Raw genomic sequence first — 15,314 nt, 5'->3', positions numbered from 1 at the left:
CTGGACGTTGTAGGAAATCATTTCTTGTCTCCTGGATCGGGTCCATTTCATCAGTAAAATGCTCCAGAGGTCCCAGCTGGGAACCGTACCAGAGCTGAGCCATTACTTCTTGGGGGGTTAAATGCAAATGAGGCCCGTTGCCCATCACTGACAGGGAAGGTGTGCAAGGGGAGGGGACGAGTAGAAAACACCATGGAAAAGAAACTTGCCCCAGGTCCGAGGAAGCCTCGTGTGGTAAAAGCCCCCAGCAAAGATCCATGAGATCGGAGTTCTCTGCTTAGCTGCCAACAACCTTCAGTCTGACCCTGGGCAATTCACTTCAGGGCTCTGGGCCCGACCTCCATCCTCTGTAAAGCAGGGATACTACATGGAAAAGGGAAATGTTACGAATGTTTCTTTCTGCTCCAGGGACGAAGAAGGAGGCGCCGGAGTCGCAGGGGAAGTGGGAAAAGGGAGCCCAGAAGAGCAGGAAGAAGAGCGCACTCCCACCCCTCATTACCAAGCAGCTCCCATATGACCATGGTAATGACGCTTTGTGACTGTGCTATTGGAAAGCCTCCCCTGCTGGGTGTATTAATATCTCCCGGAGCTGGGATCTCTGACAGGAGACCTACCTGCCCCTTGCTCAGGGAGCTGAAAGGAAACACTCTTCAAGTGTGATCGACTCCAGCCAGTCTTTACGAGTTTCTCTGGGTTGCTTGAACGAGGCCCAGGTTGACAAAGGGGTTCAGGCACCTCAGGAAGTTCAGAGGTGCTTAGTGGGATTCGCAGAAGTGCCTGACTCAGGTGCCTGATTCTGATGCACTCTCCATGGGACACAGGCACTGCTGAAAATCCTACCAGGCCCCTCCCTGCACTTGTAGGGGTAACCCACACACCTGCTGGGTGGGGTGTTCTGGCCCGTCTAGTGGCACCAGGACCACTTAGAGACAGAGATCAAAGGAGTCTGCTCTAGAGCCTTAGCTAACAGCCAGTTGGGTTTTAGCTCCTGTGGGAGAGGATCCTGCACTAAACTCCAGAAATCCCAGGTTGGATCCCCTCTGCCAGGAGTATCTATGCGAGTGTGTCGCTCTGGTGTGCTCTACTGCATCCTCAGCTGCTGGCGTCCAGGACAGACGGGGCTAATCCAGCCACGCAGGCCAGCTGCAGTAACACTCAGGAGGTGCCTGAGACACCAGGGCAAAGGCCTTCAGCACCCCAGGCCCTGGGTTTAGGTGACCCTGGAACCAGCCCCCCTGCAGTAACATTGTGCCCAGTGAGTTCTGACCCACGGGGCTGGGCCCCAGAGGCCCACAGTTTGGGATTCTCCTCAGCCAGGCAGACTTGCTCCTTCAGTCGAAGCTACTTTCTGTCCTGCCGGCGATTCCTGCCTGTTTTGTGGCAGCACCACACGCTGCAGGGTGGGGAAGGAAGAGGCATTTCCGCTTGGGCCCTGTTCTCAGTCCTTTCCTCGCAGACACTGTGGGCTGCTAGAGTTGCTGAGCCAATCTGCTCAGGCGCTCGGGGTGGGATGGGACATGGGGCAGGTTCTGCAGTGACCCCTCGGCTGCACTCAACAAGCAACTTGACTGGGCTTTGCAGGCCATTGAGGCTTTCTCAGCAAAAGCTGGGCTTCCTGGGGGGAGGAGCTAGAGAGGGAGGAAATGGGGGTGCCCTTGGGGTCCCAGCACCGGCTGAGAGGCTCCCATCTCTTCTCAGGCAGGGGGGAGGGGGAAGCGTATGAAAGACTGAGGAAACCTCAGCACCTGTTGAGGTTTGTTAAGAAAAGGGCTCAGCCGGAGTCTCCACGCTCACGGGACACTGCCAGCCTCCCGCCGGGACAGACTGTTCCAGGGCAGCTGAGCGATGGAAATACTCAGTCCCGACAGGCTCTGTCCCTCTCATTGCAGACCCCGGGAGCAGCTTCCTCAGCCCAGCTCCAAGCCCTGCTGATGAGAGCCGTGAAGGTCTGACGACACCCACCCTGGAGCGATTTCTGCCGCCGAGGAAGAGCTGAGGACCATCATGTCTCTACACGGAGACAAGATGGAGAGAGTAAGAGACTCCCGCCGTGGGCAGGGGATGCTGCGCAGAGAGGGGAGGAGAATTTCCTCTCCTAGGAAACTGTTCCTGGGACACACGGGCATGGTGCTGTGAAGGTTGGCTGAGCCCCTTTCCCTTCATCGCTTGGCCGCGGGATCCGCGCGTGAGGTGTTTGACCTGTTCTCTGCCCGCTGGAGCTCTGACACGTCCCTGAGGACAGCCCAGCCCCACTGAAGGGGAGCGATAGCCCCAGCCCTGGCAGCGCAGCACTTACCTAGTCTGCCCAGGGGCCTCCACACTGGTTTCTCAGACATGCTGTGGGCCTTGTTATTCCAGCTGAAGGATCAGGAGGAATTTGGCTTTGCACTTTTCTCTCTGTCTCTCCCAAGCTCTGATCCTGCTGCCCATCCCCACAGGATCTGAGTGCCTCCCCCGTGAATTAGACTGGCCTAGGGAGGTTTCTGGCAGACTTCATTTCTACATCCCCTGGGTAGGAGGCTCTCAGAGTCATTATTCCCCTGATTAATGAAGCTCCACCATCTCCTGGGAGGTAGGAATTCAACCCATTTGACACCTGGGGAAACTGAAGCCCAGAGAGCTCCTTGATTTGCCCAAGCCTGCGCAGGTGGGGTTATTGAGAAAGGAATCAGGGTTCACGTTCCCTACAGTCCTTTAACTGTTGCCTTCAATCACTCGGCCTGGAAATAGGTGACATTCCTGCCCTTCCCCAGATACCGCCTGCCCATGGCGCCTAAGTGCAGACTTATTCCCTTCCTGGGCTTTGGCTTTCCTGGAAACTCGGAGACTCATAAACAAACAGAATCCTGAGCCTGAGCTTCCTCCCCAAACCTGCCTGTTCCTGGGGTTTCCTGCAGGTCGTCCCTGTCTCTGTCCGAGTTCCCTGTTTCCAGCAGGTCCGAGGGGGAAGATAACAAATGGCCCCTCAATCAGCAGATTGATTTGTGCAGGGCTCTAACTCCTGCTAGCAGAACAGGGCACCAGAATCCAGCCACCCGGGTTGTAGCTCCTGCTCCTTGTTCGAGAGAGGAAAGAGCAATGACCATGGAAGAGCCCTAGGGGGCGGCTTGTCCCTTTCGGGTCTGTCTACCTTGTGCTGCAAACTCTGCAGCAGGAGCCGGAAAGCCTGGCCCTACGGACGTGGGCTCCCAGGGCTGGCACTGTGGGGCCAAACGGCAACGCAGCCTCTTCTGGGCTTGGGCTGGAACTGGAGCTCTGAAGCCTGGGGAGGAGGGGGCTTCAGAGCCTGGGCTCCAGCCCAAGTCTCCAGGTCTGCACTGCTGTTCCCAGTGCCATAGCCTGAGCCCGAGGTTAGAGACCCGGCTTTGAGATTGGTTACGGCAGGTTTTAAAATCCCGCAGTGTAGAGGTTCTCCTTAGGGCTGGGGCCTGGAGCTGGCTAGCCCCGTCCAACTAGCCCTGCCTGCCATCTCTGCGATGGGCTCTGGGGTACATCAGTGGAACCAGCTGGGTCTGGAGCAGCGCTTCTACCTGGGACATCCTCAGGGCCAAACAGGTGGTATTGGACGTGCCCCACACAGCACATATGGGGCCCACAATGGAAACTGGGTTGAGAAGCACGGGCCTGGAGGAACTGATTGTGCTAGAAAGATCAGCAGGAAGCTGCAGAGATGGAGGAAAGGCTCCTGCAGGGAAGCCCTTGAGAGCAGGCTGAGAGCAGTTTGCTAAGGCAGGGAAGGCCCTGGGATAGCAGGGGAGTTTGGGCTGTGCCCACGGTAAGGTTTGGGGGAAGTCTTTTGTGTGTGTTTCTGAGCTTTAAGGTACTAAACCAGACCTCAGGAAGGCTGGGGTTCCTGGACTTGTCAAAGCCTCTTTCTTCAGATTATGGAGGAGCCAAGATGGGCAACCGAGGTGAGAGGCGGCTTGCAGGGCTGCCAGGAGGGGTTACCTGGGAGGTTGTCACTCATGGATAAATCCATCCTCAACTTTCTGGCATTCTTCCAGGTTGGAGACGTCGGGACGTATCTTAATCTGGCTGGACAACGTCTGTCATCCCAGAGCCAGAAAAGCAGCACTGAGGGCCACGGCCTTGCTGGCTCGTTCCCACCCCAGGACGTGGTTCTGAGCTGTGTGGCACACACGCTGTCCTCGGACAGGTAGGGAGCTGCTCTGTTATCACCTCAGGCCATTATTTCTCTTCCTGCTCCTACCGACAGGCCACAGTCCGGGAAGGGTCCGTCGGGCTCACGCAGTTGGAGGGAGTTTCCTGCTGTGCAGAGAGCTGTCCAGGCTCACCAAGAGGAGATGCCCAGGCCCAGCCACTGAGGAGCCAACCCTCCTCCTGCACTCCCCAGGATGGAGACGTGCCAGTTTTCTGGAGAAGTCCAGCACTGTCCTGATTGCTATGGGTCACCCCACTTCCTCTCCCATCCAGTACAGGGCCAATAAATGACTCCACATCCCTGGGTCATGAGGTCTGGCTGCTCCCTATTGTGTGAGAGAAGGCAGAGATGGAAAAGGTCCATGAGGTCCATCTGTCCGTCCGCTGGGGACCAGTGCAGGATTGTTACCTGCAGTCAGATCCCTAGTTATTCCATGGCTGAGGAAGTGGTGAAAAAATGCACTCATCCTTATGGCGCTGCGCAGCAGAGGTAAATCTCTTCAGACAGAAAGTTCCAGACCTAATTGTTGCAAACTAAATAAATAAATAAATGATCCACACATGACCAGAGCGTAAATGCAGTGCAGCCTGCCTGAGTCTGCAGACAGCCGGCAAGAACAGCTCTGAGAGGGGTGAGTGCCTCTTTCATCTCAATACGTTGTGAACCCTGAGTCCTGCTGGTTATTGCCGATCACTTTGCAGAGTCATCCAGCTGAGGTGTTTATAATACAGTCTCCATGTGCCTAGGGGCCGTGAAACCCAACTGGACCCTCGCCAGAGGTCAAAACTCCGTCTTTCCTCAGCATCCTCTGCAATGCAGTTCTGCACTGACCATAGACAAATCTGTGTCACATGGGAGAGAGAATTGAAGAGCAGCATGAAAGAAACTGAATTTCTTACCCAGTTCCGTTACCAGAGGAATACAGTGTTGGTTTTCATATTGATTTGAGTGTTTGATTTGTAAACCTTTCAGGTTTGAATTCCTTGAAGCAGCCCCAGTGCTTTCCAGGGTCTGTGCTCAGAAGCTATAGAAACTCGGCAGCGTTGGCACAGAATTTCAGTCAAGCTTCCTGAAGACCTTAAATCCAGGCCATTTGCTCTTGGTTTGTCCAACCTAGTTCTCAGTGTCCCCAGGGCTTGACCACCATGTCCGACCTTCCTCACCAAACTTGGAAGTTAAATGACTGGAAGCCTTTTGGATCTGTCTGCAGTCTTCCTGTGCGGATGCCTGGGGGGACCAGGAGCGGTTAGATCAGCAAGAATGGAGAGAAGAGAGGAGGGGGATTTCAGTACTAGTTTCCTTCCAGCTCTGTCACACTGGGCAGTACAATCTCCCCTGAACCCTCTCCTATCAGGGCATGTTCTGAGTCAGTGTCTGAACCGTCCACCACACTGCAGTAGGATTCAGCTGCTAAGAGACACTTGACCAAATGCTGGGTCTCAGTTACACCCCCAAATAGCCATAGGAACTGCACTGAGGTCAGGCAAGTTCCTCGGGACTGAGCCTAGCGTAACAGAGCAGAATGTTGCACAGTCTGGTGGTCACACTGTGCTGGTCACTCGGTGGTCAGATCATGGTCACTGTCCTGGAAACAGCGGTGCTAGCTTCAGGAACAACAACCCATTAGGGGAAAGGAATAAATACAACCTTCTCTGATGGGACTTGCCCTGCCTCAGCCTCCCTGCACCAATGGGTGTCTCCTCTCTCAGACACCTTTCCTGCCCGCTTTCCAAGCCTCTCCCTGGGGAGGGCAAGAGGTGGCCAAGCAGGGAAGGTCTGACTTCTCTTTCTGAATCTGCAGATGTGCCATTGAGCTGTGGAAGGCCCTGGGGGAAGAACCACAGCTCCCCAGGGAGGTGCTGCAGCAGCTGCTGGACAAGCTCCAGCAGAGACACCGGGAGGAGAAGAGCGGCAATGTGTCTCTGGCTGTAAGTGAGGTTTGAGATGTCACTTTGAGAACCCGCAACCGCGGGGAGGATAGTGCATCTGTGTGTGTCTGTGAGCTTCACCCCTTCTTAGCTTCAGGCCACGGCTCCACTACACAATGAAGCCGACCTGCGTAACCTCGGCATACAGCCGCCACAGCAATTCTATCCCTTGTGTGTGTCTGCACTTTGCTGCTTGTGTCGGCAGTGCACGTCCTCACCAGAAGCGCTCGTCTCGATTGTACGGTCAGGGTGGGGCATTGTGGGAAGGCTCCTGAAAGCCAGTTGACGTACGCGACGTTGTGTCTACACTGACACTGCATCGACCTGGACTCTCTGCCACTTGTGGAGGTGGAGTTATGAATTTGGCACCAAGGGGCAGTTCTGCCAATGGGAAGGAAATTCCATAGTTAGGGTGATGCTGGGTGAGGGGCCTTGCATTGACATAACTCTGTAATGCAGACCAGGCCTTAGTGTGTCCTGGCCACCTCCTAGCAAACCAAAGAGGTGTAAATAAAGCTTCACCCAGGAAAAGTTACTGATCTGAAGCGGTTTATCTGCTGGTGCCCTGGCTCTGTTTGCCGCTCTAGGTGGCTCTTTAGTGAGCAGGTGCAGTTCGGGTGTCTCTTGGAAGTATCCAGGTTTCTGGCTCTCTAAATTGTGACTAGAAATCTTCCCAGCATGGGATCATGAGATGTCCAGTACTTTTGACTGGGCCAGAAACACTGGGTCTACAAGAACAGATCTCCTCAGGATGGTTTCAGCCCGTGCAGTCATGGCTGGAAACCCAAAGCACAGAGTCTGCACCATTAAGCGAAATAATGGGGAATAACATCATCCAGACTCCTCTGACCTTTCCGTAGGGCTCCATCCTGCTTCCGTTCCAGGAATGGGTGAAGGTTCAGGACCCTCCAAATGTCTTCTCCTCTCAGGAGCCAATCCTCTTTTGTAAGAGGCTGGGGAGGAAATGAGACCCGAGCAAAGGACAATAGCGAATGGCAATGGGGGCAGGTGGCAGATTGGGCGAGTGGAGTGAAATTCTTTCCCCCCTCCAGGCAATGAGGACCATTTACGAGGTCCTTTCCTATGGGGATACCGAGAAGCCATCCTGGAAATGTATCCCCAGATGCTCATCCTCTGCGTCAGGCAAGTGCAGTATGTGATGGATCTGCACTTGCCAGGGACCTACATGGCCAGCACGACATCCAGCCCCGAGGAGGGATCCAGCTGCCTCAACCCCCTAAGGTAATGACTGAAAGGAAAAGGAAGAACAGATGTGCTCTGCTAAACACATGTAGGCTGTTCATGGCCATCATTTGTTCAGGTGCTATAGTTAGCCCAGGCTCGCTTACACCAACTAAGGATCTGGCCCCACATGCCCGCTTGAGTCCTGTTACCTGTCACAGTAAAGAATCAAGTATTCAACCGCATTGAGTGATGACATCAACCATCTTAAGAAGCTACAGTGTCACTAACTGGTTACAAACTCAATGAAACTGCAGTGTCGACAGGGCCCATTGGGCAGGGGAGCACCATGATATCACACTGGATCTATCCTCGGGAGGCTAGCTCCTGCTGTCCATACTGTGTGTGCCAGGGCGTGTGCAGATTTGCCATGATTGGGGCTGATCTCGTTGCCTGACACTGGTATTTTTTGTCTTTAGCACGTCGGTGGAGGCTGTGAAGACTCTTTTTTCCATGCCCGGATACTGGAAGGAATTTGCCAGCATCCAATTTCAGCAGGGTTGGGACATGATAGCCTCACGATATTACTACTGCAGGGTGTTGGCGTGATTGCAAGGTAGGAGCCCAAAGTTTCCTCTTCAGTGGGTCTCTCTTGGGAATGGGATTTCCGTGTGAAATGTTCCTCTGTTCCAGGCTGCCATCTCAGCCCAGCAACTAGAGAGGAACTCTCTCTCCCCCTTGATAACCACAAGGGACTTTCTGCTCCATGTTCCAGAGCCATGATCGAGTTTGAGAACCTCAGCTCCCTGCCGCCTTCAGAGAGGCCGTCACCACTGTTCAAAGGGAGAAGGAGGAGGAGCAGAGAAATATCGCCATAACTTTCTGCACTGAGGTGAGATTCATTAGTTGACAGGAGAGCAGCTCAGGCCAGTAAGCTCTGGGCACATTGTCAGCAGCTCAGCAGCCTTCCAGCCAGCTAGCTCCTCTCCGCACATGGATGGTGGTGGGGCATGGCACAGAGAGGGAGGGAGAGACAGGGTGAGATCGCTCCTGGCTGGATGTACCTAGGTGGGATCCTGTGACAAGAGGAGATGTTTCTCCGGTGCCCCAAGGCCATGCTTCTCTCCTCACCATTTCCTGGGGTTCTGCTTTTCTTCTGCCCCAGGGGTCTCTCCATGGCACTCAGTGGGGCCTGGAGATTCCCTTTCCCTGGGGGTTTATTTGTGACTTGTGCATTAGTCTAAGTTCTGGGAATGAGCCAACTGAAAGAGCAGCAACTGGCTCCCTACACACCGGAGACGTTGTATGGGAGTAAATGGCCATTTGGTAAAGATGAGTGTCCAGGGGACAGACCCCACAGGAAGACCTCTGCTCCTCAACCCGATGTTGATTTGGCTCTTTCCAGTTTCTCCAGAGTCCTTCCATTGAGACAATACTGACAAAATCAGAGCTCCAGGCACAGCTCATGGAATGGACCCAAGATAAAAACCCCATTGTACGTCGGCTCAGTCTGCGAGGCCTTGGCAGTATTGTGCTCCAGCCAGAAAAGGTGAGGGGCGTGGATTGCCCGGGGGACCGAGGAAGCCGATGTCTATCGAATCGCTCAGCAATGAGAGCGAGATCCCCACACAAGCGTTGTTGTTTAACGCACAGCACTCAAATGTTGGAGGTGCTTTACTGAGCAAATCAAGGCACGACATGGTCCCTGCTCCCGTGAGCTGACCCCTGATTGCAGATGTGATGCAGTAGGGGAGGCGGGTGAGCAAAGACAAAGGTTACAGTGAGCAGCTGGCAGAGAGTGACAGGAGAATGACTTTGTGCCCCATTGGGCGGCTGTGCCAGCCGTGGTGTCTCATAGGTGGGAGTGGGATGGGCCAGCATATGCCCCAGGCTGTCATCCAGGGTAGTAATGAGCTGCCTTCTCCATTGCTGCAGGTGCACTCGTTACGGGCCCAGCTGCCAGCGATCATGGACATGTTCTGTGACACGGATAGAGGGCGTGTCATGGGAGCCATGCATCAAGCTGCAGACATCATCTACCTCCTGGATGGGGAGGGGCTTGGCTCCATCTCCCAGGACATTGCAGTCAGCCTTCGCCCCTTCATTGATGACGTAAGGCTGGGAAACACAGGAGAACCCCATTCCTCCCCCCCCCCCGCCTGTCTCTGGTGCCCTTGTCTCTCTCTTCCCATCCCCTTCCCTCCCACCCCTCAGCCCTGCCATGAAGCCTCCAAGGGGTGCCCCTGCCATGGGTGGGGAATTTCCTGCTCAGCCACCTCCCTGTCAGAGCTCTTCTCCGCAAACCTCAGCATCAGCGCCATGCTCCCAGCCCCTGCTGCCGCCTGGCCTCGGGGAGAGGGGGCCTGGCACTGGGCAAATGACCAGCTGTCTGGAGAACACCGGCCCCCAAAGAGGTGGAGATTCCCAGCAGGAAAGAGGTGGGTCGGGATTCTCCGTGCTCTAAGGGGCTCCATGGAGCAAAAGCACTGTTGTGTTTTGTAGCAGCACCTCCCTGTAAGGCTCCAGCAGCTGCTCCTCCCCTTCCCCAGACCAGTCTCCAGCAGCCTTCCCTCCCTCTCCCCTAAGCTTCTAGGGGTCTAGGATTCTGTGCTCTCCAGACAGAAATTGTGTCTAGGACACCATGGGGCTGCACTGCCCTGCACAGTGTCTCAGGCCTTGTTCTACACAAGATGTCTATGGCGCTGGCCTGGTGGCCTCACTGCTCCCGCGACCCAAGTCAGTTAACACGGGGAACCGGAGCAGCGTATGGATTATGACTCTGTCACGTTATGCTCTGATCCTGCCTGGCTTTAACCGGGCTTCCCACTCCCTGTGTGTCATTGCCAGGAGAGGGACAGCGTGCGCTCCGTTGCCATTTTACTGCTTGGCAACGTGGTGAGCAGCGTGAAGGACCCGGACAAACCCATCGTGCAGCAGAAGATGATCCACTGCTTGCTCCCGCTCCTGCTGCACCTTGAAGACCGGGATGAGAGTGTGACACTGGTAAGTGCCACAGTCATTATTTCCTTAAGAGTAAAGAGCCAGAATCTCCTGGGGCCCCCACTCCATTAATGGCCAGAGCCCCTTGCCCAAGCAGAGTCTTCTCCTCCCTGCTTCACTCCATGCTGGAGCCCAGTGCCTCATCCATTCTCACAGCACACAGCACAATTGGGAAGAAAAGCCTTCTTCTGGGAAAGAGCCCTGACCCTCTCCTGCAGGGGGGCCTCAGGCCTTTGGGCTGCTGCATCCAAAGGTTCATAACAAGAGGCAGCAAAAGAAAAGGGAGCACAGATCTGTAAGAGCCCCTTCAGTTCAGGGAGCTGATATCTGCCCACAGCCTTCTGGAAAGTGGGTGCAGCTGCCCTGACTTCTTCCCTGGAGCTCCTGAGAGAACTTCTCCAGGTCCCAGCTTCCCAGAATTCACCGGACGTTGCCCTCTGTTGTTGGGCCAACTGGGATGTGGAGGGAAGCCTGATCTGGGGGCCCTTTGGTCCGACTCTTTGGGATCCCAAAGCTGACTCACGCTCTCATGCAGTCTCTTTGCACCTAAGGACTGAGCTGTGGAGATCTCTTATGAATCTTTCCAGGGCCGTCCATAGAGGGGCACAGGGCCTGGGACAACACCCCCTACTCTGCCCTAAGCCCCAGCCCCACTCCATCCCTTCCCCCAAGTGCCACCCCACCTCTTCCCACCCCTGCTCCGCCCCCTGCCCCATCCCTAGTCCTCCTCCCCAAAACCCCACCCCTCAGTTCCCAAACGACGCTGGGCGCTGGCGAGGTGGGGCATAGCATAGTGGGACCGGGAGTACTGCGCCTGGCCCCAGCATGGCCCACGTCCTGCGTCCCCCTGAAGTGCGGGCCCCCCCAAAGCGCAGGGCCCTGGTCAACCGCTCCAAACCATCCAAAGACAGGACGGCTCTGGCTCGCTCCAGCCAATTCCCTCCTGAGCACACCACAACAAATGACAGGAATCTCCTCCACTAGCAGGAAAAGCAGGAGAACAAGTGACGGGAAGGTTCCATGTCCCCAGACTGTCCTCTCTCAGTGAGAACCCTCTTGGTCTCACCTTCTCTTGCAGAGATGCAAACTGACGCTCTTCCGCTGCGCAGTGTTTCTCAGGTGGGCTCATTTGAAGACGCTGTTCCGCAGCATGGCCTGGGATGGGTCCACACAGCTCCGGAAGTGTGCCTGGAAGTGCTTGGTAGGTGAATTCCTTGTGCCTTCAGAGTGGTGAATGGGGACTTGAGGGAGACCTTTTTAACCCCACACCCTGAGTACCCATCCGCTTCCATCGGGTGGCAGGACTCTATTCCAGGCTCTCTGCTGGTTCATTTCTGCAGGAGTTACAATCCCTTCACATTTTTGAAATTTTTCTCCTGAACTGTTAGACCTGCAAACTTTCTGAAAACAAAAGCTGAGGTTCTGGAGAACACAACAGTAACTCCAGAGAGGTGCTGCTATGGCGTATGGGCTCATACTGGCTGTTGCCATGCCCTGGCTCTATGCTTTGGCTTCCCTGGACTAGTCCCTGTGGGAAGAACATGTCATTTGTATATTGTGCGTTTCTTCCTTCTTTCTTCCTAGATGCAGAACAACAAGAGCCACATCCCCAAATTCCTGTTCCACGCCTTAGAATACCTGGAAAGCTCACAGACAACAATCAGACATTCTGCAGCCCTGTTCATTGGTAAGCAGAGCGACTTCACTTGAGCTTTTTTGACCTGCTTCCTTCAAAGCCCTTTTCTAGACTGCTGCTCTGTTCCCTCTCACAGCACCAGAATCTTAAAACTCTGTGTGTGTGTGTGTGTGTGTGTGTGTGTGACAGAGAGAGAGAGAGAGAGAGAGAGATTAACATGACTTCCAAGATGAGTGGAGCAACTTAGCTGTATCGATCGCACCAACTTCCCCTGCCCACAACTCCTCTTTGGCTGCGCCTTGGGGAAACCAGCATGATGTGAATTCAATCTCCTTTGGAAATCAGTCTCTCAGTGACTTCTAGGCTTCTGATGCTTTATCTAATGTGCTTTGTGAACAGATGTAAGGAATGTATTTAATTTCCCAAGGGCTGTCTTGGGAGAATGGCTGCATCTTTCGCAGTTTTAAGCAAAGGATTTGAAAAGTCATGAGATTCATTGTCTGTCTAGGAAATACTATCCACCATTACTGTGACTTGTTGTCTGAAACAGTGACTGAAGATGGCATCTCCCGCCTGTATGAAGGTAAGGAAATACCTCTGTGTGTTTGTGCCTCTGTGGGAAGTACAGGGGTGCAGCACAGGGCCTGAAAACAGTTTGAATGTGTCCCTCTCTGTCTAAGGACAGTGTTTAAGGAAGAAGGATGATCACGTGAGCTTTGATCGAGGTGCCACAATATGTGTACGGGAGCAGGGAAATTCCATCCCTAGCTCCTAGAATAGACGTAGCCTTAGAACTGTGTGGGGAGACTGTCTTCATAGAGGTCAGAACATCTCTGAAGGAAGGCCTGACAGAATTGAAAAGGGCTGTTGTTATTATTAAGGGTGGTGGTGGTGATGATGACAATTACCCTCTGTAGGGAAAGATTCATCACTTGCCCTCCCTGTAATGGAGAGATTTCAGGCCAGGGAACCACTCATATCTTGGTTATCAGCTCATAGGAAATTCCCTGAGTGCACATTGGGAACATCTTTCCCTGTGACCTCTTAAGGAACGAAGGCCCAGGGCCACATAGGATTTCAGTAGATGTTGTTAGGAGTCTAAATTCCTATGCGGATCTGTGCGTAAATGTTGGATGATTTAACACCTCTGCTTTTCTGTTCCATCCCAAGCAGAGTTGCTCCCACCTGCCTGTGTTTTAGCATGTGGATGTGCGTATGCTGGGGGAGGGGGAAGTTACGCACGGAATGGGGTCTCCTCTCTGTCCAGGGCTATTTTGGGAGTAGCTGAGTTGCTGTTTCTTGCCTGCAGACTCTTGGGTAGCTAATAGCATGTGGCAATGGCCATCTGAAGGGGAGGTTTCCTAGGCACCAGTCACATCAGCACCATGGGGCTTCCAACCCGTTTCCTCTTTGTTTCAGCTTTTCAGGAAGTGCCTTTGACATGTGACAGGACCACAGGGCACATCCTCAATAGACATTACAAATGGCTGCAGAAGCTTGGAAATCTCGTGTCGGGTTCCGCATTCGACTAGGGAACCGGGACCGACACAGAAGACCTCTTTGTCCTGCTATGGTACGTACAACAGCGTCTTTGGAACAGGGACTGAACAACGAGGTGGATATTGGCAGATGACAGACAATTGTGTAGGTCAGTGAGGCGTAGAGAAGACTTTGAAGAAGTTGAAAGGGATCTAATAAAGCCATGTGACGGGGCAGCACAATGGCAGATGAAAACCAGAGCTGACAAAGTCAGGGCCATACGCATGGAAAGCCCGGAGGTGAACGACTCCTACATATCGCTGGTGTCAGACACCAGAGCATGGACGGTTGGGCCCAGTGGCTGGAGCCGGGGTGGTGGGGCCTAGTGGAGGTCGAGCCGAGGGTTGGAGCTGGAGTGAGGAGCAGCTAGGGGCAGGGCCAGGGTGGGATTAATGATTCGCAGCCAACAGGAGCTGTAGGGGGCGGAGCCTACAGGCAAGAGCAGCTCATAGAGTATCACTAGCAGGGTTGGAAGGGACCTCAGGAGGTCATCTAGTCCAACCCCCTCCTCAACGCAGGACCGATCCCCAACTAAATCCCCAAATGGCCGGGGGGGGAGAGGAACGGCAGCGCCGCTGAGCCGCCTCGCCCCACCCCAGCCAGGCAGAGCCGGCCCGGCTGGAACGCAGCACACAGGGGCTTTAGCGGCTGTACCATGGGGCCCCCCCTTAGCCCTACTCCTTTCATGAGTGCATCACTGCCCCACTTCTGCCCCAGCCCCACACACGGTTACAGGGCAGAACCCTGTAGCTGAACTCTGAAATCTCTCTCACTGTAATGAAGTTACTGCAGAGTCAGGACAACCCCACCTTTGGGCTCCATGTCTGACATCTCTCCCCACTGCACAGAGCCCTACATTCACAGAGCTTCTCGCATGTGATTCCCTCAGTCATCAGAGCCAGGCGGAGAGAGGAGAAAGTCTCCCAGACTTCCTCTATCCATTGCCAGCCCACAGGGTAGCGGAGGTTGTGGGGGGTTGGGTGCTCTCTTTACGCAATGCCAGCTCTCAGGGAAGTTACAAAGGAGCATTAGCAAAGTGTGGTGGTTTTGTGCTGTGGAAAACTACCCTGCTGGAAGGTTTTGTTCTTCTGATTTGTGTTCCTGCCCTTTCTCCCTCTTACAGACATCTAGAGGCTAACAGGAGCCAACCGAGCCCACCACTGATCACATCTCTTGGGAGACGGCAAAGCAGCTGCTGCATGGGAAGGAGGAGAGAAAAGAGGCAGAGCAGGATGTGCCGGGGTGCACCAGTCACACATAACCTCACAGTCTAGGCGGCGGAAGCCAAGCCCCTCCCCAGCCCTGCCGGACATGCTACAACTGGAGCACCAGTGTGAAAGGGAGCAGCTCAGCTCGGTCTAGGCAGATGCCGAAATGGAGGATGCACATTGTAGGCTCCAGTCCAGAAGCAGCTGACGCCCTGACTGCAGAGCCCCGAGGTGCCGAGACCCAACCCCATCCCCGGGTGCCTGCAGACGTGCAAGGGAGCTCGGAGTCTCTGGGAGATTCCCACGCCGGGAGCCCAGAGACCCCCAGCCCATGGCCTAGAGACATCTCGTAGGAAGTAACCTGGGAGAACTAGCCATCGCCATGGTGACTGACGTCAGATGTTCTGGCTGGATCCCCACTGACTCAGTGCCGAACACATTGGCCATGGACAAGGCCCTGGGGTAGGACCCGGGGGGGAGTAACAAGGGCCTGGGTCCCCCTACCCCGGCCACCATCCATCCTGGGTGGCAGCCCACCTCCCAATGTGCCACTAGACTGCACAGCCCCAAGAGGAGGGGCGGCCATCTTGTCTCTGAACTCTCAGCCAGACAGCCCTGTGCTGAAGGGCAGCGATATTGACTCTGCCTGCTGGGCCACA

General features: G+C 54.7%; 1 protein-coding gene and 2 long non-coding RNA genes across 3 annotated transcripts; all 3 read left to right on the top strand.

The window, feature by feature from the left end:
* The first annotated feature begins 4,103 nt into the window (after positions 1-4,103).
* On the top strand, positions 4,104-7,864 carry LOC120385116. Its single transcript, XR_005589275.1, has 4 exons — positions 4,104-4,156; positions 5,964-6,090; positions 7,143-7,332; positions 7,752-7,864. It is a non-coding gene; the product is annotated as an uncharacterized LOC120385116 (long non-coding RNA).
* A 244-nt stretch (positions 7,865-8,108) lies between these two features.
* LOC120385110 (maestro heat-like repeat family member 5) lies at positions 8,109-12,000 on the top strand. The gene is made up of 6 exons (XM_039504225.1): positions 8,109-8,164; positions 8,678-8,821; positions 9,208-9,384; positions 10,120-10,275; positions 11,351-11,473; positions 11,857-12,000. Exons 2-6 carry the CDS (start codon positions 8,738-8,740, stop codon positions 11,980-11,982), a joined length of 666 nt encoding a protein of 221 aa, XP_039360159.1. The 5' UTR covers positions 8,109-8,164; positions 8,678-8,737; the 3' UTR covers positions 11,983-12,000.
* Positions 12,001-12,429: 429 nt separating this feature from the next.
* On the top strand, positions 12,430-14,816 carry LOC120385115. Its single transcript, XR_005589274.1, has 3 exons — positions 12,430-12,491; positions 13,328-13,481; positions 14,571-14,816. It is a non-coding gene; the product is annotated as an uncharacterized LOC120385115 (long non-coding RNA).
* The last annotated feature ends 498 nt before the right edge of the window (positions 14,817-15,314 follow it).

The sequence above is a fragment of the Mauremys reevesii genome, linkage group 17 (assembly GCF_016161935.1).
Source record: "Mauremys reevesii isolate NIE-2019 linkage group 17, ASM1616193v1, whole genome shotgun sequence".
Taxonomy (NCBI): domain Eukaryota; kingdom Metazoa; phylum Chordata; order Testudines; family Geoemydidae; genus Mauremys; species Mauremys reevesii.
The sequence above is the reverse complement of the archived record's forward strand: the minus strand, read 5'-3'. Positions and strand labels throughout refer to the sequence as shown.

Bases quoted from the DNA above. Each gene is read 5' to 3' on its own strand.
- LOC120385110 (XM_039504225.1), top strand. From the start codon at position 8,738: ATGGAATGGACCCAAGATAAAAACCCCATTGTACGTCGGCTCAGTCTG. The intron at 8,822-9,207 runs GTGAGGGGCGTG...CCATTGCTGCAG, and splicing joins TTGTGCTCCAGCCAGAAAAG to GTGCACTCGTTACGGGCCCA. The intron at 10,276-11,350 runs GTAAGTGCCACA...CTTCTCTTGCAG, and splicing joins GGGATGAGAGTGTGACACTG to AGATGCAAACTGACGCTCTT.